This window comes from Sphaeramia orbicularis, chromosome 8 (assembly GCF_902148855.1).
Source record: "Sphaeramia orbicularis chromosome 8, fSphaOr1.1, whole genome shotgun sequence".
Lineage (NCBI taxonomy): Eukaryota > Metazoa > Chordata > Actinopteri > Kurtiformes > Apogonidae > Sphaeramia > Sphaeramia orbicularis.
Genome location: NC_043964.1, coordinates 34,224,026 through 34,251,099, shown reverse-complemented (window position 1 = coordinate 34,251,099; position 27,074 = coordinate 34,224,026). Strand labels below are relative to the sequence as shown.

Sequence of the window (27,074 nt, the reverse complement as noted above, 5' to 3'; positions counted from 1 at the left end):
ACAGGACTGCTGCTTTTACCTATCTGCTGGGCAGGTGAAGGTATACTTAACACTTGGGGAAAAATACATTTCATTGATGTAACTGTATGAATAAATGAATTTTTCAGTCTTTACAGGTGTTAATGGTCAGACTGATACAATCTCAACCTGCAGTAAAAAGACCTGGAGGATCCCACAGACTGACCTGTACAACATCTGGATTCACATTCAGCAGCTACGACATGCACTGGATCAGACTGGCTCTTGGAAAAAGGACCAGAGTGGATCACTTAAATCCGTGGTACTGATGGCACCACTGTCAATTCCCAGTCAGTCCAAGGCCGTTTCACCATCTCCAGAGACAACCACAGAAACCAGCTGGTTCTGCAGATGAACAGTCTGAAAACTGAAGGTTCTGCTGTTTATTATTATGTACAGCAGTCACACTGACTGAGGTTTATGTACCAGCAAAACAAAAAGATAACTGCAACACAAAACCTGCATTAATTAATTTTTATGATCAAATGTGATATACAGTCGTGGAAAAAATTATTAGACCATCAAAAGTCATCAAAGACAATGGTTTTGCAATCAGGTACTAACTCCTGTTTGTATCATGTGACTAAAACAGACAGAAAAGAAAGCATGGAATGAATAAAAGCACATTTTTTGTCAGTACAGTGCCATAGCTATTGATGTAAGAACCTAAGTGATTTTGGTTATTATCAAGAAAACATGGAAGATGGATAGATATTAACTCTTAAATTAAACTCTTATGAGCTTGTTTTTGTTATATTTGTCCAAACAAATGTACCTGTGGTCATATCAGGCATTAAAATGAACAAGAATTTGAAGAAAACAAAGGTGGTCTAATTTTTTTTTTTTTTTTCGCAACTGTATATTTATAAAAATAAACAATACCCGAGAAAAAACACTTCAAAATCTAACATATTTGTGGTTTAATTCATTCTCTTCATGTATTGCTCATAAATAAGACACAAAACCAATCTGCATAGAACTAATGAACCATCACATATAAATAATGTTCAATCAATATAACATCAAGATAGAACTTCACATGTGTGTCAATGACAAATTCCAAGACAGTTCATAGTATTGAAAATACTAACTGATATGTAGCTCCTTAGACAACAGTTAACATAACAAATATAATTTAACCAAATGTGATGACTACTGGGACTAAACTATGTGTCTGCACTGCATCAGAAAACATCACATCTCATGTCTGCTGAAGGTGGAGTCAATGCAAAAGCATTTTGTTTGTCACCCAGTTTTATTGGACTGTAGAGAAGATGCCAGAGAACAGTGGACACAGTTGAACATGATGGACTGTAGGACAGGACTGCTGCTCTTAACTATCTGCTGGACAGGTCAAGATATTCACCAGTCTGAAGAGAATTTTGTAGCTCAAAAAAAAGAGCAGCTTATAGACATTGACTGTTTTCTTGTTTGTCTTCACAGGTGTTGATGGTCAGACTCTGACTGAATCTGGACCTGCAGTGAAAAGACCTGGAGAATCCCACACACTGACCTGTACAACATCTGGATTCACATTCAGCAGCTACTGGATGGCCTGGATCAGACAGGCTCCTGGAAAAGGACTGGAGTGGATCGCTGCTATGGGTACTACTACCACTCGCTATTCCCAGTCAGTCCAAGGCCGTTTCACCATCTCCAGAGACGACGGCAGAAACCAGCTGTATCTGCAGATGAACATTCTGAAAACTGAAGATTCTGCTGTTTATTATTGTGCACGAGAGCCACAGTGACTGGAGTTGGTGAATCAGCTGTACAAAAACCGACTTGCCAGTTATACAGAGATTAAAGGATATTTCATATTAGCAAACCAGTTAACAACATATGTTGTAGTATATAATAGCAAGTAATATATTACAAAGTTGTCCATTGCACTATAAATTTCCCTTATAATATTATGATACAACATTTTCAGCAGTGATATCTTCACACATAACAAATAAATGAACAATAGTAAGAATGTGAATAAGGCATATATTTTTAAATAAAATTCAAACTGCTTTAAGATTTAATACAAGTGACCATCAATAAATGGTGTATGTGTCTTCCATTTAAGTATGTGTTCAGTAATATGCAAATATAGAATGTGTCATCTATGTAAATGTGTAACTGTACTTTAGTTATAAGGAAGTGACGTGTGTTTGTGTCAGTCAGAGGAGATCCCTTCAGTTCATCTTCATCATCAGTCATGTTCTCTGTAGCTCTGATACTGCTGTTGGCATCTGGATCCTGTGAGAAACTGTGATTTTACTAAACACATGGTAAACATGTATCAGTCAGATGAATGATGGAGATAATGTTGGTTTGTGTTTCCACAGGTGTGTACAGTATAGACCTGATCCAGCCAGACTCAGTGGTCCTGCAGCCTGGACACACTTTGACCATCAGCTGTCAGGTCTCTGGTTATTCTCTGACTGATGGCAGCTATGATACAGGTTGGATCAGACAGCGTGAAGGAAAACCAATGGACTGGATATTCGATCAATGGGGAGGAAGTAGTGGCAGCTTTTATAAAAACAATGCATTTCAGAACAAGTTCAGCTTCAGCAGAGACATGTCTGCTGGAAGAGTGACTATAAGTGGACAGAATCTGCAGCCTGAAGACACAGCTGTTTATTACTGTGTACGTCGCCCCACAGTGACACAAACACCAACAGACCTGCACAAATACCCAGCAGCCACTGCAATACCAGAGAAACTATGAACAATGTGAACTGTATAAATCATATAATATGAGTGCATGATGCTTTCACCTCAGCTTCAAGTTTGGGAAATGTGATGAAGACAATATATATTAGTAATGTGAAAATTATGTCATCAAAAAGAAAATAACTAAAAATATTGTTCTATCTTGAAAAAATTGACATGTAATATTGAATGTGTTTTCTTTATATCTCAGAGGAATTCCTACACAAACATTTCCCAACAGTTTGAACATGGCACTTGTTTTTTGTTTTTTTTTTTCAGCTCAGAAATGGAAAAGCAAAAACCAGTAACAGCTGTTACCAAATGATAATGACTTCAAAAGTGCAAAAAATAAAATACAATGAAATAAAATGAATCAAAATAAAATAAAATTAAATTAAATTAAGCTAAAGAAAAGAAAAGAAAAGAAAAACAAAGAAAAAAGAAAAGAAAAGAAAAGAAAAAAGAAATACATTTAGTTATGGGAGGAGTAATTTCAAACTCAGGTGTCCTCTCCCTCTACCTGCAGAGACAATGACAGAGGTCAGTTCACACACAGTTTAATATGATGGACTATAGGACAGGACTGCTGCTGTTAACCATCCACACACATGGATGGTTAGACTGACGCAACTGGACTCAGAAGGAAAAAAAAAAAAAAAAGACCAGGAGACTCCCACAGGCTGACGTGGACTCACATTATCCTAAAAACTACCTGATGACTCAGATCAGACAGGCTTCTGGAAAAGGACTGGAATGAGTTACTAATAACAGATCTGATAGTGCTTGTATTTACTCTCAGTCAGTCCAAAGTTGTTTCACCATCTCCACAGACAACAACAGAAATCCTACTTCACTAAGTTTACAGAAAACAGACCTAAAATATTCCACAGCTCAATTCTATGCTGAGTTTTATGCACCATATTTTTGCTTTTTTTTTTTTTTTTTTTAATTGAAATGATTAATGAATGGATCTTAATCAGGGAACAAGTTGACTCAAGTTTTTTATTTATTTTTTTTTTTTTTCATGCAAAAAGGAGGAGTCAATGCAAAACTCCAAAGCCCTCTACCTCTACTTATCTGACTGCAGGACTCATACCAGAGAACAGTTGAACATGATGGACTGTAGGACAGGACTGCTGCTCTTAACTATCTGCTGGGCAGGTCAAGATATTCACCAGTCTGAAGAGAATGTTGTAGCTCAAAAAAACAAGCAGTTTATAGACACTGATTTTTTTTTTTGTCTTCACAGGTGTTGATGGTCAGACTCTGATAGAATCTGGACCTGCAGTGAAAAGACCTGGAGAATCCCACACACTGACCTGTACAACATCTGGATTCACATTCAGTGAATACCGGATGAGTTGGATCAGACAGGCTCCTGGAAAAGGACTGGAGTGGATCGCTTATATCAGTCAGCCTAGTGGCAGCACTACTTACTATTCCCAGTCAGTCCAAGGTCGTTTCACCATCTCCAGAGACAACAGCAGAAACCAGCTGTATCTGCAGATGAACAGTCTGAAAACTGAAGATTCTGCTGTTTATTATTGTGCTCGACACCCACAGTGACGGGAGTTAGTGAAGCAGCTGTACAAAATCCTACATGTCAGTACAGCAGAGATTCCTTAAATGATGTTCCATATTAGCGAACCATTGCAGTCGACAACATGTGTTTATAATTGTACATAAACTGTGTAGAATATGTACAAAATCCAAATGTTGATAAGGAGAGAAATTGCACCAGAAACAGTCCTGAATTATTTATGAAATTAATACATTAAAGTTAAACTTGAAGCAGGACTGAGTTATGGAAGAGACAATCGCTGAATGAAATTTTCAGAGGCCAAGAGTCAACAGTAGAGAACATGAATGAAATGAAATCCTAATTACAGGGAAAATCAAAAATTGTAAATGTATATGTGTTTGTAAAATGAAAAAAAATAAATAAATAAAAGCTTTATATTTAGTTTATTTCAAACTATCAAGAATCTGATTAATCAATCAATCAATCAATCAATCAGTAATCAGTCTTTGAATAATCCTGTTCTGAGTTTTGTTTAGTGTTAGAAACAAGTGACAGACAAGGTTTCAGTCCTAAACCTTTGGGGTTTTTCATGTCATTTCTACAGTAAAACAGTTTCAGTTCCTGGTGTTAAACTCTAGAGGACACACAAACAACTGATTAGAACCTTTTCCCTGTTTGTGTCCATCTGTCTGTCTATTGGTCTGTCTGTCTGTATCTAAGTATGTTTGTTTGTCTGCTTATATTTCTGTTTGTCGACTTATTAAATTTTTCACAAGGTGTGTCTCTACCATATTATTGCCCTCAATGGGACAATGTTCTGTAGTTTGTGATCGTCTTGTTCACTGATGGGTAAAAGACAAGTGATGTTTCCACATGTAATTTTATTGCTTATCTTTCATATATTAACTGTTTATCTTATACTGATGTTATTTGTTGTATTTTTTCTGTCATTAAAAGACCAAAAATTTACCTCGATGTTTCTTGTCATCCATCACACCCCTGCTGAACAGATTAATTTAATAATAAATCCATTTAATACATATTCAGTCACATGACACAATTGTTTCTTGTATTATTGTTGCCATGGTTTTGAAATTTGATGCTGAAATTAAAGCATATGTGGACACTTTTAAAGTGCATGTAAAGAAATTCTTCCTGAAACGTTTTTGCTGATGTCACTAAACACTGAAGTGAACTTTCAAACTCTCAGGCCTGTGAGGAGGAGTCAATGCAAAACTCACACCTTCCACATCTACTTATCTGACGACAGAGAAGAAAACAGACAGAAGTGGACCCATAGTTTAACATGATGGACTACAGGACAGGACTGGTACTGTTAACCATCTACTGGGCAGGTGAACATATCTGCTTATAATAAACTAAAGGGTGTCCTTCAAATACTGGCAGCTTATTGTATTTACTTGGTTTTATTTACAGGTGTTGATGGTCAGACTCTGACAGAATCTGGACCTGCAGTGAAAAGACCTGGAGAATCCCACACACTGACCTGTACAACATCTGGATTCACATTCAGCAGCTATGGCATGCACTGGATCAGACAGGCTCCTGGAAAAGGACTGGAGTGGATTGCTTATATTAGTGGTGGTGGTGGCACTATCTACTATTCCCAAGCATTTCAAGGCCGTTTCACCATCTCCAGAGACAACAGCAGAAACCAGCTGTATCTGCAGATGAACAGTCTGAAAACTGAAGATTCTGCTGTTTATTATTGTGCACGACACCCACAGTGACTGGAGCTGTTGAAACAGCTGTACAAAATCCTACATGTCAGTAAAGCAGAGATTCCTTAAATGATGTTTCATATTAGTGAACCATTGCAATCGACAACGTACGTTTATAACTGGACATAAACTGTGTAGAATATGTACAAAATTCAAATGTTGATAAGGAGAGAAATTGCACCAGAAACAGTCCTGAAGTATTTATGAAATAAATTCATTACAGTTAAACTTGAAGCAGAACTGAGTTTTGGAAGAGACAATCATTGAACAAAATTTTCAGAGACCAAGAGTCAACAGTAGAGAACATGAATGAAATGAAATCCTAATTACAGGGAAAATCAAAAATTGTAAATATATATGTGTTTGCAAAATAAAAAAAAAAAAGCTTTAGGTTCAGTTTATTTCAAGCTATCAAGAATCGGCTAAATCAATCAATCAATCAATCAATCAATAGTCTTTGAATAATCCTGTTCTGAGTTTTGTTCAGTGTTAGAAACAAGTGACAGACAAGGTTTCAGTCCTAAACCTTTGGCGTTTTTCATGTCATTTCTACAGTAAAACAGTTTCAGTTCCTGGTGTTAAACTCTAGAGGACACACAAACAACTGATTAGAACCTTTTCCCTGTTTGTGTCCATCTGTCTGTCTATTGGTCTGTCTGTCTGTATCTAAGTATGTTTGTTTTTCTGCTTATATTTCTGTTTGTCAGGTTGTTGAATTTTTCACAAGGTGTGTCTCTACCATATCTTTGCCTTCAATGGGACAATGTTCTGTAGTTTGTGATCGTCTTATTCACTGATGAGTGAAAGACAAGTGATGTTTCCACATATGATTTTATTGCAGATTTTTCTTATATTAACTGTTTATCTTATATTGCTGTTATTTGTTTGATTTTTTCTGTTATTAAAAGACCAAAAATGAACCACAATATTCCTTGTCATCCATCACACCCCTGCTGAACAGATTCATTAAATAATTAAAGCTGCAAGCCACACTGGGCAGGACCTCGCACCGGGCGTTCCACCTACCCCGCGATCCGCCTCCCGTGACGGTCAACACCTCAGCTCCACTCACACCTCTCCATCCCCATACCAGTTCCCACCCTTTAGTGTCCGTCCTCCTTACATCTGTACAGAACACCAGCAACCCTCTGCTGAAACCACCATCACCTTTAAATGAGAGTTTTATTTTGGAAACCCTACTGTGTGTATGTGTATTTGTTTTGTATGTGAGAGAAAGAATCAGTTTGAAAAATGAATTGAAATTGTATGAATAATTGAGCATAAAAGTGATGATTTATCACATTTAAGGCTATTATTTTGGAAAAACCCTATTGTGTGAGGATGTGTGTCTGTGAGAAAGAGTACTTTTGAATGAAGAAACATTGTACAAACAGTTGAGCGTTTGGTCATAAAAATGAAAAGAAGTTATGTAATTGACATTATGTATTATTTTCAATAGGGGTTTTATTTTGAAAAAATTTACTCCGTGTACTTTGTAATTTGTGCAAAATGTCCAATATCCACAATACAATGTAGCAAAATGTGTTTTAAAATGTGAGAGGTGGGGGGGAAAAAAAAAAAAAAAAAAAAATCAGTGCCCTGCCTGGGTTTTGAAGTCATGCCTCCTGCTCAATAGACCAGCGCTCTGTCCACCGGTCTATTATCAAACATGTACCTGTTTGCACTGGTGAGCCTTATATAGGGATTTTGCCATTGTGAAAACTGAAACTAAACATAGTCTTCAAAAAATCACCATTATTCCATAACCGTAGGTCATGTCTGAAAAATTCTTTCACGTTTGGATTCTGCAGACTTGTGGGAATTTACTGAGGTATAACTTTTTTATCAAAAGCCTGAAATGAATAAGCAGTAATTGGAGAAACGTAGAGTAACTTTCAAAGGCAGATTGCCAACTTCCTGTTGGAGTTAGCTCATGAGTGTCAGTGTATGATTTGTCGGCTCAATCAGACCAACATTTTGGCATTTGTTTCATGTTTCTGTGACATTCCTACTGGCCGCTAGGGCAGATTTTGTGTGTTTTTTAGTACAAAGGTGGCGCTACAGAGTCCATTTTGGCACCCAAGGGGTTAATTTTGATATTGAATCAACGTGTTCAGCAGCCATGACAATGGCCATGGCAAATTTGGAGAGTTTTGGAGCATGTTAAGGGGGTCAAATGGCAGTCTAAAGTGGAAAAAGTATAAAAATAAACAAATTGCTATTAATCAATAACCGTACATCCTATCTCAAAAATTTTTGCATCTGAGCGTTGTGCTGAGTCCCCTGAACGTGTAGATGTCACATGTGGGGAAAAACTCCAAAGTGAAAAATGAGTTCCAAACATCGCAACTTTTCGGGCTTCTAAAAAAAAAACTAAGACAGTTAAGACTAAGTTACGAGATCACTTTTTTGAGGAGGGTTCACTCTATCTTTTGGTGCTATTTAGAAGTCAATACGAAAAACGGTGTAATCGGAGTTAGTTTTAAAAATTTTATTTTGAAAGGCATATTGCGAACTTCCTGTTGGAGATAGCTCATAGGTGTCAGCACGTGATTTGTTGGGCTCGATTAAATGAAGGTTATGGTGTTGGTTTCGTGTGTCTATGACATTCCTACTGGAAGTTTGCAATTTGAGCATTTTACTTTGAAAGGCAAATTCTGAACTTCCTGTTGGAGTTAGGTGATGAGTGTCAGCACATGATTTATTGGGCTCAATGAGACGAAAATTTTGGCGTTTGTTTCATGTTTCTAGGACATTCCTACTGGCTGCTAGGGCCATTTTTGTGTATCTAGGGGGCGCTAGAGAGCTCATTTTGGCACCTATGGGTTTAATTTTTACACTTTATCAAATTTTTCGCCAGACCTGAAATGTGTGCCAATTTTGGTAAGTTTTCGAGCATGTTTAGGGGGTCAAAATCCAGGTCAAAGTGATGTGTGAATAATAATAATACCATAACGAACGAAAAACAATAGGGCTTTACTTGCAGGCAAGGCCTCTCACTGTGTGAGAGGGCCTTACCTTTCGGCTCGGTCCCTAATAAACCCATTTAATACATATTCAAAATACATATTCACATGACAAAATTTTTTTCTGTATTATTGTTGACATGGTTTTGATAAATGCTGAAACTAAAGCATATGTGGAAACTTTTAAAGTGCATGTAAAGAAGTTATTCTTGGAACGTTTTTGCTGATGTCACTAAACACTGAAGTGAACTTTCAAACTCTCAAGCCTGTGAGGAGGAGTCAATGCAAAACTCACACCTTCCACATCTACTTATCTGACGACAGAGAAGAAAACAGACAGTAGTGGACCCATAGTTTAACATGATGGACTACAGGACAGGACTGGTACTGTTAACCATCTACTGGGCAGGTGAACATATCTGCTTATAATAAACTAAAGGCTGTCCTTCAAATACTGGCAGCTCATTGTATTTACTTGGTTTTATTTACAGGTGTTGATGGTCAGACTCTGACTGAATCTGGACCTGCAGTGAAAAGTCCTGGAGAATCCCACACACTGACCTGTACCACATCTGGATTCACATTCAGCAGCTACTGGATGGCCTGGATCAGACAGGCTCCTGGAAAAGGACTGGAGTGGATCGCTTGGATCAGTAGTGGTAGTGGCAGCACTACTTATTATTCCCAGTCTGTTCAAGGTCGTTTCACCATCTCCAGAGACAACGGCAGAAACCAGCTGTATCTGCAGATGAACAGTCTGAAAACTGAAGACTCTGCTGTTTATTATTGTGCACGAGAGACACAGTGACTTGAGTTATTTCAGAGGCTGTACAAAATCCTACAATACTCCTATCTTCAGTTTATTGAAAAATGACAGTTCAGTTGTTGATTATTGTGCTTATATTTTACATGAAGTTGTTTTCCTTCAGAGGCTAAAGGTTTCTCTTCATGTCTGAGGTTTTAAACATGTGCAAACACTAAACATATTAAAAACTCAAAAAAGCAAAACCTTAATTAAGGTGGTTATTCAGTTGTCACATAAAAGGAAACACACAAATAATACAAAAAAATATATATATATATTAAAATACTTTCATTTTAAGTTCAGTTCTAACAAATTTGTTAGGTCTCTGTCCATATATATTCAGACCAACAGTTAATTCACCAACAAATATAGTGACAATATATGAGAATACATTAAAAAAAAAAGTATGAGGCACATAAAATGAATAATAAAAGCAAATCAGAGCAATAAATATAACTGGGTAAATTTAATAATAATAAACATTTTCAGCAGTGATATCTTCGCACATAGCACATTAATGAACAGTATGAATAATGAGGATAAGGCATATATTTTTAAATAAAATTCAAACTACTGTAAGATTTAATACAAGTGATCATCAATAAATGGTGTATGTGTCTTCCATTTAAGTATGTGTTCAGTAATATGCAAATATAGAATGTGTCATCTATGTAAATGTGTAACTGTACTTTAGTTATAAGGAAGTGACGTGTGTTTGTGTCAGTCAGAGGAGATCCCTTCAGTTCATCTTCATCATCAGTCATGTTCTCTGTAGCTCTGATACTGCTGTTGGCATCTGGATCCTGTGAGAAACTGTGACTTTACTAAACACATGGTAAACATGTATCAGTCAGATGAATGATGGAGATAATGTTGGTTTGTGTTTCCACAGGTGTGTACAGTATAGACCTGATCCAGCCAGACTCAGTGGTCCTGCAGCCTGGACACACTTTGACCATCAGCTGTCAGGTCTCTGGTTATTCTCTGACTGACAGCAGCTATGCAACAGGTTGGATCAGACAGCGTGAAGGAAAACCAATGGACTGGATTTTCTATCAGTGGGGAGGAAGTAGTGGCAGCTTTTATCAAAACAATGCATTTCAAAACAAGTTCAGCTTCAGCAGAGACATGTCTGCTGGAAGAGCGACTATAAGTGGACAGAATCTGCAGCCTGAAGACACAGCTGTTTATTACTGTGTACGTCACCCCACAGTGACACAAACACCAACAGACCTGCACAAATACCCAGCAGCCACTGCAATACCAGAGAAACTATGAACAATGTGAACTGTATAAATCATATAATATGAGTGCATGATGCTTTCACCTCAGCTTCAAATTTGGGAAATGTGATGAAGAAAAAATATATTAGTAATGTGAAAATGATGTCATCAAAAAGAAAATAACTAAGAATATTGTTTTATCTTGAGAAAAATGACATGTAATATTGTATGTGTTTTCTTTATATCTCAGAGGAATTCATACAGAAACATGTCCCAACAGTTTTAACATGGTATTCTTTTCTTTTGCAGCTAAAAATTGAAAGACAAAGACTGATAAAAGTTGTTACCAAATAATAATGACTTCAAAAGTAAAAAAAAAAAAAAAAAGCATCAAAATAAAATTAAATTAAATTAAAGAAAAGAAAAGAAAAGAAAAAAAAAGAAAAAAGAAAAGAAAAGAAATACATTTGTTATGGGAGGAGTAATTTCAAACTCAGGTGTCCTCTCCCTCTACCTGCAGAGACAATGACAGAGGTCAGTTCACACATAGTTTAATATGATGGACTATAGGACAGGACTGCTGCTGTTAACCATCCACACACACGGATGTTTAGAATGACAGAACTGGACCCAGAAGTAAAAACAAAAAAAAAAAAAAAAAAAAAAAGACCAGGAGACTCCCACAGACTGACCTGGACTCACATTATCCTAAAAACTACCTGATGACTCAGATCAGACAGGCTTCTGGAAAAGGACTGGAATGAGTTACTAATAACAGATGTGATAGTGCTTGTATTTACTCTCAGTCAGTCCAAAGTTGTTTCACCATCTCCACAGACAACAACAGAAATCCTACTTCACTAAGTTTACAGAAAACAGACCTAAAATATTCCACAGCTCAGTTCTATGCTGAGTTCCATGCACCATATTTTTGCTCTGTTTCTAATTGAAAAGATTAATGAATGGATCTTAATCACAGAACAAGTTCACTTGAGTCTTTTTCCTGCAAAAAGGAGGAGTCAGTGCAAAACTCCAAAGCCCTCTACCTCTACTTATCTGACTGCAGGACTCATACCAGAGAACAGTTGAACATGATGGACTGTAGGACAGGACTGCTGCTCTTAACTATCTGCTGGGCAGGTCAAGATATTCACCAGTCTGAAGAGAATGTTGCAGCTCAAAAAACAAGTAGCTTATAGACACTGACTGTTTTCTTGTTTGTCTTCACAGGTGTTGATGGTCAGACTCTGACTGAATCTGGACCTGCAGTGAAAAGACCTGGAGAATCCCACAGACTGACCTGTACAACATCTGGATTCACATTCAGTGACTACTGGATGTATTGGATCAGACAGGCTCCTGGAAAAGGACTGGAGTGGATCGCTGAGATCAGTCCTGGTGGTGGCAGCACTACTCACTATTCCCAGTCAGTCCAAGGTCGTTTCACCATCTCCAGAGACAACAGCAGAAACCAGCTGTATCTGCAGATGAACAGTCTGAAAACTGAAGATTCTGCTGTTTATTATTGTGCTCGATGGCCACAGTGACTGGAGTTAGTGAAGCAGCTGTACAAAATCTATACCCTGTCTGTAATATATTGAACTTATCCCTTTGTAACAGAAACATACATCTCTTTTATTCTCAATTGATTCTCCCTTTCAATATCATTATCTGAGGAGTTCTTTAGCATCATACACAAACATCTTCTAATGATTTAGAGTTTTCATGTATAAACTAAAAACATAAACCTAAAGAGCTACAATTTCATGATTTATAGATTTTTGGATCACTTTAGCTTTTGATATGGAAAAAAAATGTTTTGAGCAAATGTTCTTAATTTAAACACACAGATTCCACTCTTCATCGTGACCATAGTTAGTCTATATAAACTGATTCAGTTTATAAAGGCTTAAAGCAGATGATGCTTTAAAGAAGATATTTAGCTTAAACAGGTCAGTGCACAGTGACACCAACACCAACAGATCTGCACAAATATCCAAACCATCCAGACTTTAATTCACATGACCCCTGAAACAAATAAAGAGTACATATAAAGTAGAAAAGAACAATGTATTTTTAAGATATCTGCTACATTTTGACTCAGGCCTAATACAATTTTGAAAGAATTTTATTCTTTCTCTTTTTTTTGTTTAGCATCAGTTCCCAAATCTCACTTTTGTTTTGTTTTGTTTTTTGTTTTTGTTTTTATTTTGCTTTTTCATTTCCTTATATAGTGAATTTTACAAAATATTTCAGGACTCTTGATGAAATCAATTACATAATAATTGTAATAATAATAAGAACAAACTAACTCCTGTCTTTGGGGCTTTTTATCCTCCCTCATGTGAAAACCAAAGGAGGAGTCAATGCAAAACTTAGATGTCCTCCACCTCTACTTATGTGAGTGCAGAGAGGACAACGGAGAACAGAGCAGTTGAACATGATGGACTATAGGACAGGACTGCTGCTTTTCATTATCTGCTGGGCAGGTGAAGATACCAAACAATTAATAACAAATCACCATATTTTTGCACCATATTTTTGCTTTTTTTTTTTTTTTTTTTAATTGAAATGATTAATGAATGGATCTTAATCACAGAACAAGTTGACTCAAGTTTTTTTTTTTTTTTTCCTGCAAAAAGGAGGAGTCAATGCAAAACTCCAAAGCCCTCTACCTCTACTTATCTGACTGCAGGACTCATACCAGAGAACAGTTGAACATGATGGACTGTAGGACAGGACTGCTGCTCTTAACTATCTGCTGGGCAGGTCAGGATATTCACCAGTCTGAAGAGAATGTTGTAGCCAAAAAAAACAAGCAGTTTATAGACACTGATTATTTTTTTTGTCTTCACAGGTGTTGATGGTCAGACTCTGACTGAATCTGAATCTGCAGTAAAAAGTCCTGGAGAATCCCACAGACTGACCTGTACAACATCTGGATTCACATTCCGAGACTACGCCATGCACTGGATCAGACAGGCTCCTGGAAAAGGACTGGAGCGGATCGCTTTTATCAGTCAGCCTAGTGGCACAGATACTTACTATTCCCAGTCAGTCCAAGGCCGTTTCACCATCTCCAGAGACAACGGCAGAAACCAGCTGTATCTGCAGATGAACAGTCTGAAAACTGAAGATTCTGCTGTTTATTATTGTGCACGACACCCACAGTGACTGGAGTTATTTGAGAGGCTGTACAAAATCCTACAATACTCCTATCTTCAGTTTATTGAAAAATGAGAATTCAGTTGTTGATTATTGTGCTTTAGAGTAAGAGTGACTGGAGTTTCTGCACCTCTGATACAAACACCTGTATCATTCATTCATTCTGACTGAACATAAAAGTAAAGAAAACATAAATTTCTCATATGGATCATAATTGTCATTTCCTCCTACCAGAAAACTAAGCAAAATAAATGCATAATATTAAAACAAAGAACACATGGACCTTCTCCAAAAGCATGTACTTCTCTTAATTTGTCTCTGAATTGAGATCACACATCATCTACTCAGTCACTCAACTTAACCACATTAAAGCAAAAGACTTTAAACACTGGACGTACAGTGAAATGTTCCACATACAGTGTTTATATTTTATATAGCTGCTATGACAAAGTTGTGGGTTTGCTTTAAGTAGTGCATCGATTTTTCCATATTTTGACATATGACTCATCAGGAACAGTGCTTCTATTTATTCACTTTGAATTCAACTTCTAAATATATCAATATGACATTATGATTAAAATCCAGCGAATTACTTGACAATACAATAATAAGTAAATGGATTAATTTTTTTTTTTCTTTATTCATTTATTCATTCGTTCAACACACTTGTATCCCAGAATGCAATAGGTAAAACAAATGATGAATCACATGACATTATTTACTGTATTGCCATTTAATTGTGTTAAATGAATGAAAACAAGGTGCAGTTGTCCATTTAAAACATTAGAGGGCAGAAAAGAACTGAGGAGGATAATTACACCAACATCAGTAAAGGACAACCACTGCATGTGATGGAAAGAAAGAATCAGTCATTTGTATCAGTTAAATTATGGATTTTTTATGTTTGATGGAAACTTAAACTGCAAATACAGTTCACATTAACAATAATTTAATGTTGAGAAGTTGATGTTGTACTTAAAATTTAAAACCTACACTAATAGAATAGAAAACATTATATCTTCTGCTTTGCATGTCATTATATTTTCCGTTAACTTATGTTCCTTCAGAGGCTAAAGGTTTCTCTTCATGTCTGGGGTTTTAAACATGTGCAAACAATAAATATATTAAAAACTCAAAAAAGTTAAACCTTCATTTGGGTGGTTATTCAGTCGTCACATAAAGGAAACACACAAATAATACAAAAAGCATTTACCAAAATATTATGATTTTCAATTTAGTTATGAACACTTTGTTTATTTGGTCTCTGTCCATATATGTTTACTCCAACTGTCAATTTACCAACAAATATAGTGAATATATCAGAGAATATATTAAAAAAAAGCATAAGGTAGGAAAATTGAATAAGAGTAGTAAATCAGAGCAATAAAAACAGTAAATAAAACTGGCTAAACATTTCTCAATATTTTTTCTATTCAACCATATGATTTCAATTGCATTTATAATATTATGATAAAATATTTTCAGCAGTGATATCTTCACACATAACACATTAATGAACAATAGTAAGAATGAAGATAAGGCTTTTTTTTTTTAACATAAAATTCAAACTGCTTTAAGATTTAATACAAGTGACCATCAATAAATGGTGTATGTGTCTTCCATTTAAGTATGTGTTCAGTAATATGCAAATATAGAATGTGTCATCTATGTAAATGTGTAACTGTACTTTAGTTATAAGGAAGTGACGTGTGTTTGTGTCAGTCAGAGGAGATCCCTTCAGTTCATCTTCATCATCAGTCATGTTCTCTGTAGCTCTGATACTGCTGTTGGCATCTGGATCCTGTGAGAAACTGTGACTTTACTAAACACATGGTAAACATGTATCAGTCAGATGAATGATGGAGATAATGTTGGTTTGTGTTTCCACAGGTGTGTACAGTATAGACCTGATCCAGCCAGACTCAGTGGTCCTGCAGCCTGGACACACTTTGACCATCAGCTGTCAGGTCTCTGGTTATTCTCTGACTGACAGCAGCTATGCAACAGGTTGGATCAGACAGTGTGAAGGAAAACCAATGGACTGGATTTTCCACATGTGGGGTGGAGGAAGCCTCTTCCAGAATGATGCTTTTAAGAACAAATTTAGCTTAAGCAGGGACACATCTGCCAGAACAGTAACTATTACAGCACAAAACCTACAGCCTGAAGACACAGCTGTTTATTACTGTGTACGTCGCCCCACAGTGACACAAACACCAACAGACCTGCACAAACACCCAGCAGCCACTGCAATACCAGAGAAACTATGAACAATCTGAATTGTATCAATCATATAATATGAGTGGATGATGCTTTCACCTCAGCTTCAAGTCTGGGAAATGTGATGAAAACTATATAAATTAGTAATGAGAAAATGATGTCATCAAAAGGAAAATAACTAATTATATTGTTTTATCTTTCAAAAAAAGTGACATGTAATATTGAATGTGTTATCTTTATATCTTAATGGAATTCATACAGAAACATGCCCCAGTAGTTTGAACAACATGGTGTTCTTTTTTTGCAGCTGAAAAATGGCAAAGTAAAGACCAGTAAGAGCTGTTACTAAATGATAATGACTTCAAAAGTGCAAAAAACCTAAATAAAATAGGAAAAAATAAAATAAAATCATGTTAAAAAAAAAACTGTACATATTACGCACCATATTTCTGCTTTTTCTAAATTGAAAAGATAAATGAATGGATCTTAATCAAAGAACAAGTTCACTTGAGTTTTTCCTGCAACAAGGAGGAGTCAATGCAAAACTCCAAAGCCCTCTACCTCTACTTATCTGACTGCAGGACTCATACCAGAGAACAGTTGAACATGATGGACTGTAGGACAGGACTGCTGCTCTTAACTATCTGCTGGGCAGGTCAAGATATTCACCAGTCTGAAGAGAATGTTGTAGCTCAAAAAAACAATCAGTTTATAGACATTGACTGTTTTCTTGTTTGTCTTCACAGGTGTTGATGGTCAGACTCTGACTGAATCTGAACCTGCAGTGAAAAGACCTGGAGAATCCCACAGACTGACCTGTACAGCCTCTGGATTCACATTCAGCAGCTTTGAAATGAACTGGGTCAGACAGGCTCCTGGAAAAAGAATGGAGTGGATCGCTGCTATCAGTGGTAGTGGTGGCAGCACTACCTATTCTCAATCATTTCAAGGCCGTTTCACCATCTCCAGAGACAACAACAGAAACCAGCTGTATCTGCAGATGAACAGTCTGAAAACTGAAGATTCTGCTGTTTATTATTGTGCTCGATACCCACAGTGACTGGAGTTATTTGAGAGGCTGTACAAAATCCTCCAATACTCCTATCTTCAGTTTACTGAAAAATGACAAGTCAGTTGTTACCTCCGCCAGGAGGTATTGTGATCACTTTGCTTTGTGTGTTTGTTTGTTTGTTTGCGTGTTTGTTTGTTTGTTTGTTTGTTTGTTTGTTAGCAACTTTACAGAAAAACTATTCCAACCATCTTTACCAAATTTTACCCACATATAGGCCTAGGCCCTGGGAAGAACCCATTAAATTTTGGGCCAAGTAGGCCAAAGTTCAAGGTCACAGCAAGGTCACAAAATCTCAAATTTTCCTATCTCCCATCATTGAGCAATTTTCGAAAATTCATAAAAAATTCAAAACGTCTCCAATTAGCCTCCAATTTGATACACCTGTAGGTTATAACAGTATCTTGTATCTGGCACAAAATTGTCCACATCCACTGTGGAATGTGGACTCTGTGGACATTTCAGTTTAACATTGAAAATCCCATTTACAACAAATTTTTCATTATAACTCAACACTTATTGATTGGAATTTCATATAATTTGACATACACATGACTGGTACAGAGCTTCAACTTTTTCTGCTGTATGGAACAACCTTGAAACTGTTTAATTTAAAAAGAAATAGTCAGTTCACACATGCACACCGTTTGGGGTGCTTGGTGGAGGTTTGCGTTCTATGAACACTTGTTGATTTTTGTGCTTTAGAGTAAGAGTGACTGATACAAACACCTGTATCATTCATTCTTTCTGACTAACTTCTCACTTCTTCATCTTTTCTGACTCTCTGACTACTTTTTCTCTGAAATGAATCACACATCATCTACTCAGTCACTCAACTTAACCACATTCAAGCAAAAGACTTTAAACACTAGACGTACAGTGAAATGTTCCACATACAGTGTTTATATTTTATATAGCTGCTATGACAAAGTTGTGGGTTTGCTTTAAGTAGTGCATCGATGTTTCCATATTTTGACATATGACTCATCAGGAACAGTCCTTCTATCTATTCACTTTGAATTCAACTTCTAAGTATATATCAATAACACATCATGGTTAAAATACAGAGAAAGACTTGACAGTGCATTTCTAAAATAAATAGAAAAATTATTTTTTGCTTCATTCATTCATTCATTCATTCAACACACTTGTATCCCAGAATGCAATGGGTGAAACCACAGATAAATCAGTTTACATTATTTACTGTATTGTCATTTAATTCTGTTAAATGAATGAAAACAAGGTGCAGTTGTCCATTTAAAACATTAGAGGGCAGAAAAGAACTGAGGAGGATAATTACACCAACATCAGTAAAGGACAACCACTGCATGTGATGGAAAGAAAGAATTATAATCATTTATATTATTTATACTTATGAGTTACAGATCTGATAGTGCTTGTATTTACTCTCAGTCAGTCCAAAGTTGTTTCACCATCTCCACAGACAACAACAGAAATCCTACTTCACTAAGTTCACAGAAAACAGACCTAAAATATTCCACAGCTCAATTCTATGCTGAGTTTTATGCACCATATTTTTGCTTTTTCAAAATTGAAAAGATTAATGAATGGATCCTAATCACAGAACAAGTTCACATAAGTTTTTTTCCTGCAAAAAGGAGGAGTCAATGCAAAACTCCAAAGCCCTCTACCTCTACTTATCTGACTGCAGGACTCATACCAGAGAACAGTTGAACATGATGGACTGTAGGACAGGACTGCTGCTCTTAACTATCTGCTGGGCAGGTCAGGATATTCACCAGTCTGAAGAGAATGTTGTAGCTCAAAAAACAAGCAGCTTATAGACATTGACTGTTTTGTTGTTTGTCTTCACAGGTGTTGATGGTCAGACTCTGACTGAATCTGGACCTGCAGTGAAAAGACCTGGAGAATCCCACAGACTGACCTGTACAACATCTGGATTCACATTCGGAGACTACAGCATGGACTGGATCAGACAGGCTCCTGGAAAAGGACTGGAGTGGATCGCTTATATTGCTACTACTACCACGTATTATTCCCAGTCAGTCCAAGGTCGTTTCACCATCTCCAGAGACAACAGCAGAAACCAGCTGTATCTGCAGATGAACAGTCTGAAAACTGAAGATTCTGCTGTTTATTATTGTGCACGACACCCACAGTGACTGGAGTTAGTGAAGCAGCTGTACAAAATCCTACATGTCAGTACAGCAGAGATTCCTTAAATGGTGTTTCATTTTAGCAAACCATTGCAATTGACAACGTATATTTACAATTGTACATAAACTGTGTAGAATATGTACAAAATCTAAATGTTGATAAGGAGAAAAAATGCACCAGAAACAGTCCTGAAGTATTTATGAAATTAATAAATTACAGTTAAACTTGAAGCAGGACTGAGTTATGGAAGAGACAATCACTGAACAAAATTTTCAGAGGACAAGAGTCAACAGTAGAATGAAATGAAATCCTAATTAGAGGGGAAATCAAAAATTGTAAATATATATGTGTTTGCAAAATAAAATAAAAAAAAAAGCTTGAGGTTCAGTTTATTTCAAACGATCAAGAATCGGCTAAATCAATCAATCAATCAATCAATCAATAGTCTTTGAATAATCCTGTTCTGAGTTTTGTTTAATGTTAGAAACAAGTGACAGACAAGGTTTCAGTCCTAAACCTTTGGGGTTTTTCATGTCATTTCTACAGTAAAACAGTTTCAGTTCCTGGTGTTAAACTCTAGAGGACACACAAACAACTGATTAGAACCTTTTCCCTGTTTGTGTCCATCTGTTTGTCTATTGGTCTGTCTGTCTGTATCTAAGTATGTTTGTTTGTCTGCTTATATTTCTATTTTTCAGATTGTTGAATTTTTCACAAGGTGTGTCTCTACCAGTGGTGATTTCTCATAGACTGCAAGGGAGGCCCAGCTTCCCCTAAAATTTCGAAAATTGAATGGTTAAATATGTTCGGTTGTGTTGACATTTTATTGACTACAAATGTGTTAGCACACGTTCATCTCACAGATGAGTTCGTTCAGAATCAGCTTTATCACAAATCAACGGACGCGATGTTGTTCACTTCTCATACATTCCCGTTGCGCTGTTTTCTCATTCGATCTCTGCTCAGTGCATTTGTCCATAGACGCCGGGCGTCTCTGGGCTTCAATGGGACTGAGTGGAACAGTTGTTTTCATTGCCTCAAAACTGGACGGTAATTGGATAAATGCCATGAGGTTGTCCCTCCCCCGGACGCCGGGCGTCTCTGGGGGGTGAATGGAGCTGTGGGCGGAGCTCAGCCGGGCTGGACGCATGAATCCCACGTGCTGATTGGAGGATTAGTCGAAAGGCTGAATCCCGTTTGATTGACAGCTATTTTGAGATCTACTCCTTCACTGACACAGTTCAGTTTAATACCGCCGCGCATTCTGCTGTGAAATCAAGAGAGAAACCACTCCGAAATTACTCGTTCATTTCTTGTACTGTAAATAAAACACACTCATTGTACTTCCTTGTTTCAATTTAACATAATTTCAGCGTTTTCTTGTTTCAGTTACATAATTTAATCATTTCTTGTTCGAGTTTAATATCGTTTTGTAGATAGTTAAATCAATCAAATTGTCGGCTAGGTCGCAGTGAAAGGAGCATCTGTAGTTTAAAAAGGCTGAAGTCTTACACCCACAACACACTGGGCCAAGGCAATCTAAGCAGCCCAGCTCTGATGGACATTGAGAGGACACTGGTCCAGTCCCTGGAAAAGACGCCTACTTGGTACGATAAGGTCACTGAGCATTTTCTTAAAAAGGAACGGAGGGCCAAATGTTTGTTTAAATAACTTGACTTTTTTGGGGGTTTTTTTGTTTTGTTTTGTTTTGTTTTGATGTAAGCCAACAATGAGCTTCCCCTTTCTGAAAGACGAGCAGCCGCCACTAGTCTCTACCATATCTTTGCCCTCAAAGGGACAGTGTTCTGGAGTTTGTGATCGTCTTGTTCACTGACGGGTAAAAGACAAGTGATGTTTCCACATATGATTTTATTGCTTATCTTTCATATATTAACTGTTTATTTTATATTGCTGTTATTTGTTAGATTTTTTCTGTCATTAAAAGACCAAAAAATTAAACACAATCTTCCTTGTCATCCATCACACCCCTGCTGAACAGATTGATTTAATAACGAATCCATTTAATACATATTCAGTCACATGACACAATTGTTTCTTGTATTATTGTTGCCATGATTTTGATAGATGCTGAAATTAAAGCATATGTGGAAACTTTTAAAGTGCATGTAAAGAAATAATTCTGAGAACATTTTTGCTGATGTCACTAAACACTGAAGTGAACTTTCAAACTCTCAGGCCTGTGAGGAGGAGTCAATGCAAAACTCACACCTTCCACATCTACTTATCTGACGACAGAGAAGAAAACAGGCAGTAGTGGACCCAAAGTTTAACATGATGGACTACAGGACAGGACTGGTACTGTTAACCATCTACTGGGCAGGTGAACATATCTGCTTATAATAAACTAAAGGCTGTCCTTCAAATACTGGAAGCTTATTGTATTTTCTTGGTTTTATTTACAGGTGTTGATGGTCAGACTCTGACTGAATCTGGACCTGCAGTAAAAAGACCTGGAGAATCCCACAGACTGATCTGTACAGCCTCTGGATTCACATTCAGCAGCAACTGGATGGCCTGGATCAGACAGGCTCCTGGAAAAGGACTGGAGTGGATCGCTTATATCAGTAGTGGTAGTGGCAGCACTACTTACTATTCCCAGTCAGTCCAAGGTCGTTTCACCATCTCCAGAGACAATGGCAGAAACCAGCTGTATCTGCAGATGAACAGTCTGAAAACTGAAGATTCTGCTGTTTATTATTGTGCACGAGACCCACAGTGACTGGAGTTATTTCAGAGGCTGTGCAAAATCCTACAATACTCCTATCTTCAGTTTATTGAAAAATGACAATTCAGTTGTTGATTATTGTGCTTATATTTTACGTTAAGTTGTTTTCCTTCAGAGGCTAAAGGTTTCTCTTCATGTCTGAGGTTTTAAACATGTGCAAACCAAGGCTATTATCGTTAACGAAAACGAACGAAATGACGAAAACTAAAATTGAAATAACATTTTCGTTAACTGAAATAAATAAAAACTCTAATTAAAAGAAAAAAAACGATAACTAACTGAAACTGTATTGTGAGCTTACAAAACTAACTAAAACGTATACAAATTATGGATAGAATTCCCTTCGTTTTCGTCTTTGTCAATGTCGGATTGATATGAAATTAATTTATTTCGCTCCAGCAGTTTGAGCTGGTGACACCATACGACACTTCCCAGTCTGTCATGTCTGGTCACTGGTGGTTCCCAGTGGTCTTCTGGTCCCCACTGTACCTGGAACATACAGACTAAAGCTGGGACACAGCAGCACAGTCCTGTCTGGGGTTTACTTTAGTCATACATGGGTCAGGTTTTTTTTTTTTTTTTTTTGGCGTACCGTGTGTGTGCGCATGAGTGACAGAGACAGAGCAGAGCTAAAGGACAGAGTCAAACAGGACTAGCATCCAGGTTAAAACTGGAGAGTTTATCACCATGAAAAGGCCTTCCAAGCCCTGAACTGCACAGTTTAGAAGAGGAGGAAAGAGGAGGATGAAAACTAATCCAATTACAGAGGTATGGAACCTGTTAGAATGTTAAGAAACGTTTGATGTTACTAGCAACAGCTAGCTGAACTAAACTGAAGCAAAGTTGGCTAATAATGGAACTGGAGATGATTAAGAGGTGAGAGATCTGCTAAGGTGTGGTTTACTGATGAGGAACTGGGTTATATATGTTTATAAGTGGTTTATATATGTTTCTATCTGCTTTAACTGCTGGTTAGCTGGTTATATATGTTTCTGTCTGCTTTAACTGCTGGCTGCTTTGTGCATCTCCTCTCATGCTTTGCACATCTTCGCTTTGTTTCACGTAAGTGACGTTGTGTATGGATTGCACCCCCCCTCAACCTGCTATAGGGAATTTATACATTGTACGGTACATTGTGTCTCTGCTCAGTCCATGAGCCGCCCTAACCCGACCCCCAAATAAAGTGTCCAGGGTAACCCATATCCACGCCTCACTAATTTCTTTGAATAGGATGATGAGGAAGATAAAATATATGAAATAACTAAAACTAATACTAAAACTAAACTAAACTAAAACTAAGCATTCAGAAAAAAAACGATAACTAATAAAAACTAACAAACCTGCTCTAAAAACGAATTAAAACTAACTGAATAAGAGAAAAAAAAGTCAAAACTAATTAAAACTAAACTATAATTAAAAATCCAAAACTATTATAACCTTGGTGCAAACACTAAACATATTAAAAACTCAAAAAAGCAAAACCTTCATTTGAGTGGTTATTCGGTTGTCACATAAAAGGAAACACACAAATAATACAAAAAATATGTATTAAAATACTTTCATTTTAAGTTCAGTTCTAACAAATGCGTTAGGTCTCTGTCCATATATATTCAGACCAACAGTTAATTCACCAACAAATATACTGACAATATATGAGAATACATAAAAAAAAAGTATGAGGCAGATAAAATGAATAACAGTAATAAATCAGAGCAATAAATCAATAAATATAACTGGGTAAATTTTTCTCAACATTTTCTCTACTCAACCATAGGATTTAAATTCCACTTATAATATTGTAAAAAAAAAAAAAAAAAAAAAAACATTTTCAGTAGTGATATCTTCACACATAGCACATCAATGAACAATAGGAATAATGAGAATAAGGCATATATTTTTAAATAAAATTCAAACTGCTTTAAGATTTTATACAAGTGACCATCAATAAATGGTGTATGTGTCTTCCATTTAAGTATGTGTTCAGTAATATGCAAATATAGAATGTGTCATCTATGTAAATGTGTAACTGTACTTTAGTTATAAGGAAGTGACGTGTGTTTGTGTCAGTCAGAGGAGATCCCTTCAGTTCATCTTCATCATCAGTCATGTTCTCTGTAGCTCTGATACTGCTGTTGGCATCTGGATCCTGTGAGAAACTGTGACTTTACTAAACACATGGTAAACATGCGTCAGTCAGATGAATGATGGAGATAATGTTGGTTTGTGTTTCCACAGGTGTGTACAGTATAGACCTGATCCAGCCAGATTCAGTGGTCCTGCAGCCTGGACACACTTTGACCATCAGCTGTCAGGTCTCTGGTTATTCTCTGACTGACAACAGCTATGCAACAGGTTGGATCAGACAGCGTGAAGGAAAACCAATGGACTGGATTTTCCACATGTGGGGTGGAGGAACCCTTCGCCAGAATGACGCTTTTAAAAATAAATTTAGCTTCAGCAGGGACACATCTGCCAGAACAGTAACTGTTACAGCACAAAACCTACAGCCTGAAGACACAGCTGTTTATTACTGTGTACGTCAGCCCACACTAACACAAACACCAACAGACCTGCACAAATACCCAGCAGCCACTGCAATACCAGAGAAACTATGTGTGGCGAGTGAGAGAGTACAGGGAAGTCGGGTGACAACGCCACCTGGGGAATTGCACCCCAGGAAATTAGTAAGAGGGCTCACAGGTTCAAATTTCAAAAATACCACAGGGGCATAGACGGTTTCGATTTAAAACAATTTATTGTACAAAATATTATTAAAATACGGAGCCCGGGAGGGGACATGCAAAAAATAAAAATTATTGCGTTATAACGCAAAGAGTATTGCGTTATAACGCAAAAACTATTGCTAAACTAAAATCATATATGCTCTCTCTTGATTGAGGTCCGTACATAATACATTGTAATCCAGTTCGAGTCCGACCGTGCCAGGTCTGACACGCCCCCCTGTCCTGTGTAGTATGACCGTAACTCTTTCATTATTAGTCCGATCGGAAAAATTCCAACGGTTTTTGAATTAAATTCCTATTTGCCCAGCTTCACGTCTGTGTGCAGCTTCATGGATACAGATGTATGTGCGCCAAGTGTGAATGATCTGCGCATGAGAAGGAGGATGTGCGCATTGTATTAAAATCCTTTACACTCCTGAGCCTCAGATGGTCCACCTGGACTGGTTTTCTTATTTTGATCATAAAAAGGTCGGAAAATATGCTTTGAGTCGTTTTGTCAATTTTTGCAGACCACTTCGAACGTTCAATATTGCAATCACTATTTGTTTTAATACTGTAATAACAATTTAAAATGACAAAAAACACAAAAACGGAATTAGTTTTTTTTTTTTTTTAGTTTTAGCAGAAAAACACCGAAATTAGACATGGATACAACATTTGAAAGTTAAATATGAACTTTAAAAGTATAAAAACTGTTTAAAACAAACTGTGTGAGTATTTGCCTTTTATTGTGCAGAAACAAGGTAAAAATCCAAACTCTACAGGTGTGTCCCCCCCCACACATACACACACACCACACACACACACACACACACACACACACACACACACACACACACACAGGGCATTTGTCCGTTCTGTGTCTGCAGAGTTCCTTCATGTTCGTGGTTCTGCAGAAACAGTTGTGTCAGTTCACTGCTCTGATCCAGGCAGTGCTCCTATGGCACAGTCTGCACATGGAAAATAGTCTGTTGAAACGAAAAGTCCGTCCTCCTGTGGAAGTGTTGAATGTCTGTGGTATTTGGACTGATCATCATCAGTCTCTTCCTCCGTTCTGCATCTGTGTGTGGACTGTCTTCAGTCTCTGCTCTCATCACCAGAGCCTTTGCGCATCACCGTGACTTCTCTCTCTTCATCCTTGAATGTAACTACCGGTGGACACATGGAAAAAATAACACACATAGAACAATGTATTAGACAAACAAAACAAGGTCAAATTGTACTATTGAAGAAAAAAAGTCACCGAACATCAGCGTATGCGCTCTTATTTTGGAGAGCGTCATGCGCACTTTTACGCACAGAAAGTCCAACATACTCCAAACTAACACATACTCTACACGGTTCGTACTTTATTCTATAAAACCACGATGCAGTATAAGCGTCAGTTTACACATATACTAAAGTGAAACAAGTAAAAACTCCATAGAAAAAAAACAGACAGTGCTTCAGTCATGTAGAAAATCCACTAAATGGAACTGGGTGAACTTTACCTTTCTTCTTCAGATGTTGCTCCATCAGTCGCTCCTTCGGTCACAAATCCATCCGTAAACCTCCAGGGGGGTCATGGGACTTGGGATATCCGTCTTGCCTACATTTTCCAAAACTAGATCTAATCCGTTATCCACTCTGTTATGCGCTCCGGTTCTTCGCTCCATGAATCCGCTCTGCTGTGTGCGTCCCCAGTCACCGAATGGCTAATTTTGCGTCTTCTAGGACAGGTGCCCGTGAAATTTTCGCACTGACCCGAGAATGTCCATAAAGCACAGAGTCTCAGGTTTCAGAAACTGTTGGAATTTTTCTGATCGGACAAATAATGACAGAGTTACGGTCATCTGAACTACATATGCATAGGGCACAGGACTGCAGGTACAGGTGTGTCTGACCTGACGACCTGTCCGATCCCGAATGCAGATCCCAATGCAAAAACTATTGCGTTATAACGCAATACTTTTGCGTTTAAACGCAATACTTTTGCATTATAACGCAAAAACTATTGCATTATAACGCAA

General features: G+C 37.2%; 1 protein-coding gene and 3 gene segments (V, D, J or C); all 4 read left to right on the top strand.

Annotated features, from left to right (window-relative positions):
• Window positions 1-1,306: 1,306 nt before the first annotated feature.
• Window positions 1,307-27,074, top strand: part of LOC115423891 (uncharacterized) — a 92,326-nt gene continuing 66,558 nt past the window's right edge. Inside the window, 2 exon segments of the mRNA XM_075353490.1 lie at window positions 1,307-1,370; window positions 12,213-12,525. Of these exon segments, the coding sequence (XP_075209605.1) occupies window positions 1,322-1,370; window positions 12,213-12,525 (362 nt within the window). The 5' untranslated portion in view covers window positions 1,307-1,321.
• On the top strand, window positions 2,156-2,755 carry LOC115423854 (Ig heavy chain V region MC101-like). The segment is given in 2 exon segments: window positions 2,156-2,267; window positions 2,355-2,755. Coding segments are annotated over 2 exon segments (429 nt in total).
• On the top strand, window positions 5,527-6,010 carry LOC115423867 (immunoglobulin heavy variable 3-30-like). The segment is given in 2 exon segments: window positions 5,527-5,601; window positions 5,684-6,010. Coding segments are annotated over 2 exon segments (363 nt in total).
• On the top strand, window positions 9,239-9,762 carry LOC115423866 (Ig heavy chain V region 914-like). The segment is given in 2 exon segments: window positions 9,239-9,363; window positions 9,446-9,762. Coding segments are annotated over 2 exon segments (366 nt in total).